The sequence below is a fragment of the Etheostoma spectabile genome, chromosome 9, assembly GCF_008692095.1.
Source record: "Etheostoma spectabile isolate EspeVRDwgs_2016 chromosome 9, UIUC_Espe_1.0, whole genome shotgun sequence".
Taxonomy (NCBI): domain Eukaryota; kingdom Metazoa; phylum Chordata; class Actinopteri; order Perciformes; family Percidae; genus Etheostoma; species Etheostoma spectabile.
In genome coordinates, this window is record NC_045741.1 from 19,038,181 (window position 1) to 19,041,278 (window position 3,098).

Genomic DNA, 3,098 nt, shown 5'->3' on the forward strand with positions numbered 1-3,098 from the left:
GTGAAGTCCACACTAGTCGATTGTCACAACTTTTATGCCTTTCTGTCACATCTACTGCAGTCAAATTCGCTGTGATCACTTGGAAGGAATGACTGTACACAGCTAGGCTCTGTGTGGCACTAATGGAACTAATGACATTTTGAGCATGTTTAGAGGCTAAAAAACAAGTTTAAAACTTGCCTGTTAGGTGCAAAATCTAGCTGGAGGATAACATGGTGTAGACAGCACCGATTGTTTTCATTTATCTAAAAAAACAGTGCTACATGTTGAAATTGACCCAAATTCTCCTTTAACTAATACTAACTTTCCTTTTTGTCTATGTTTTATCTGACTAACCCACAATCACATCAGCATAAAACTAAACTCAAGTAATATCAACACACATCAAAAGCAACTTTACTAGAAAAATAACTCATACGTCAAACATAATGAGGATTTTCTTTGTCTTATATTGAAATCAATCAATACCATAACCATGGTATAGTGCAAACACATTTTTAGACTGCCTACCTCATACTTAAACGTTGCATCAAGTAGAAACTCCTGCAGCATCCTCTCTCCCAGTTCTTTGCTGGCCTGGTCACTCACAAAATGAAGCACCAACACCTCTCCTTCCATGAAGCGTCCGTGCTGAACCATAGATAACATGGCCACCCTGAACTTGTCCTGTAGGCTCCGGCTTTTGTCCACCTTGGTGAACATCATGAGTGCGTGGTAGCGTTGGTCACCAGCGCTATCACTGTCCCCTTTCCTAGGCATTAATCCCTTGCTCTCTCCTCCTTCATCTTGCTCTTCCTCTGCTTGCTCCTCAGATCCAACTGGGTGTGAGAGCTTGGTGTCCACAGTTAGGTCAGCATCGTTTCTGTTGGCGTTGTGGCTGGCCTGAGTGTGCTTGATCCTCTTTGTGGTGCTGGAGAAGTTCTGCCTCTCTGAGCCAAAGTAGTAAAAAGCCACAACAGCAAGTGCAGCAGCCAGGAGAAGCACAAATTGATAGGACCTGAAAGTACTGATCCTACCCATGATTCTGGCTACCAGTCTTAGAATACCCATATCTCCCTCTTGGGGTCATGAGAATGGGGGTGCACAAGGGAATACATTCAGTTTTGTGTCCCTCCGGTTCATTATTATTTTTTGCAAGCTGCCAACATTTTTCTGTAAGAGAAAGAAAGTACTCATTTTAGTCCTGATGTACAGAGATCGCAGTAATAAAGAGTTTGACTTTTGTGCACTAACTTCTGGCATGTTACTTTTACATTTAGTCAGGACCCACTTATAAATACTTACAGGTGTTAATAAGATCAATGGATTTTTGTTAAACTGAAATGGAAACTCTTCTAATGTTCTCCATAACAAATAGTTTTGGTTTGACATCCACAGCTGGATCCCAATCCAAAAGCTACTATCCCGTAACGTTACTAACCATCCATTCAGTATTAACTAACACATCTCATGTAATCTATCTCAAGTCATTTATCTTTTCTGACATGCATTTCCACTAATATACTATTCCAAAAACGTTACCTTTTTTAAGCGTTTTTGAAGGTCTCCGCGACTAGGTAAATGGGGTGTGTTAACAGAAAAAGGACAAAAGTGTGTCATGTCGTTGATCTCTGCAGTTCCATTTTGACAGCTTGTTCGACCTGTTACTGGATCCTCACGTTTATGAAGCAATGTTACATTAGCTAACGTTACACTGAAATATAACGACACACTTAACGTTCACGGAATGCCAAATACCTGCAGCAAACTGTTGACGTGCCAAGTGGCTGCAAACTGTTGACATGCCAAGTGGCAGCGAGAATGCTAGTTATTAGCAAGCGACGTCTTTGCGCCTGATACGCTAATACGTGGGTCATTAAGTTGCCCTCCGACGCTGTTTGTTTAACCCAAGCATAAAGCCAAATACTGCTTGATTTTTTTTAATTGCTTATGTGTCGTTGCATACATTTGTCGTTCTAAAATTATTACGGAGTTTGCATGGCTTTGTGATGTCGAGAAGTAAAACGACTATTTGGAGAAATCACTAACGTTAGCTAGCAGCCTAGCAACAAAATGCTATGACACAACTTTAGCTACACCCACTTTGGCTTCAGCTTTTCCGAGCTATGCTGCTTTTACGTGCAGTTGTAAAATGAGGCTCGCTTTTAATGCATTTGATTATTGAGGTCTTTATTTCTCCATTGTATTGACCAAATTGTCCGTGATTGTTCACCTAAGATTCTACAGTTAAAACAGTTTTTTTTAATAGGTCAACCTAAGTAGGCATACTAGTGGAGTTGCAAAGATGCGAGTTTCTACACCAGAAAACGATACTACATAATCCTTACATTACAGCTACAAACATAATAACATAAACCAGGGGTCTTCAACGTTTTTTAGGCTAAGGACCCCTTAGCTGAGAGAGAGACGGAGCAGGAAGCCCCTACTACATAAATTGTATGAAAATTGAGTTGCATATTAAACTGGGCCGGATGGATGAAAATGAATAGATTGATATTTATATATTATTTATACATCATGTTTTATGTTTTAATGTGGAAGGCACAGTAAACCCGTAAGCTTAACTGTATCTGTCAGTGGCTATAGTAGCTCCTTTAATTATATTACATGTGTAAATTAAATGGGGAATGGGCCAATTTATATTTACTAATAATATGTTGGATTATGTTAATGTATATTTTAGAAATATTTTGCACATGATGCACATTTTCTCCTCGTGCTGTTCCTGGAGCGTCATACATATAGATATTAACTTGAGTAGCCTACTGTACTTGAGTTCAGTCTTGGAGAACTTTACATGAGTTTTTCCATTTGATGCTCCTTTGATGAAGATATATTGGTATCAGTGTATATGTCTGCCGAAAAGTAACAAAAAATTGCCGTAGGGCTACAGAAATGTCAAACTAAATTTGAGGTAATTACAGTGTCTCATATATTTGACAGTTTGTCCGCTAGAGAGCACTGACAAGTGTGTGAATCTAAGGGTTTTGTACCACAATGTTGTTGTTTTTTACATTATGTGTTTATCAACTAACACCTGTATATATGAATAAAATACATATAGCATATTATATATACAGCATATATGTATATACTTT

General features: G+C 38.7%; 1 protein-coding gene across 1 annotated transcript in view; it reads right to left on the reverse strand.

The window, feature by feature from the left end:
* xxylt1 (xyloside xylosyltransferase 1) overlaps nt 1-2,091 on the reverse strand; it is a 38,427-nt gene extending 36,336 nt beyond the window's left edge. Inside the window, exons 1-2 of the mRNA XM_032527054.1 lie at nt 1,522-2,091; nt 511-1,152 (exon numbers count right to left, since the gene is read on the reverse strand). Coding sequence (XP_032382945.1) covers nt 511-1,050 — 540 coding nt within the window. The 5' untranslated portion in view covers nt 1,051-1,152; nt 1,522-2,091. The remainder of the gene's footprint in view (nt 1-510; nt 1,153-1,521) is intronic.
* Between the last annotated feature and the right edge of the window lie 1,007 nt (nt 2,092-3,098).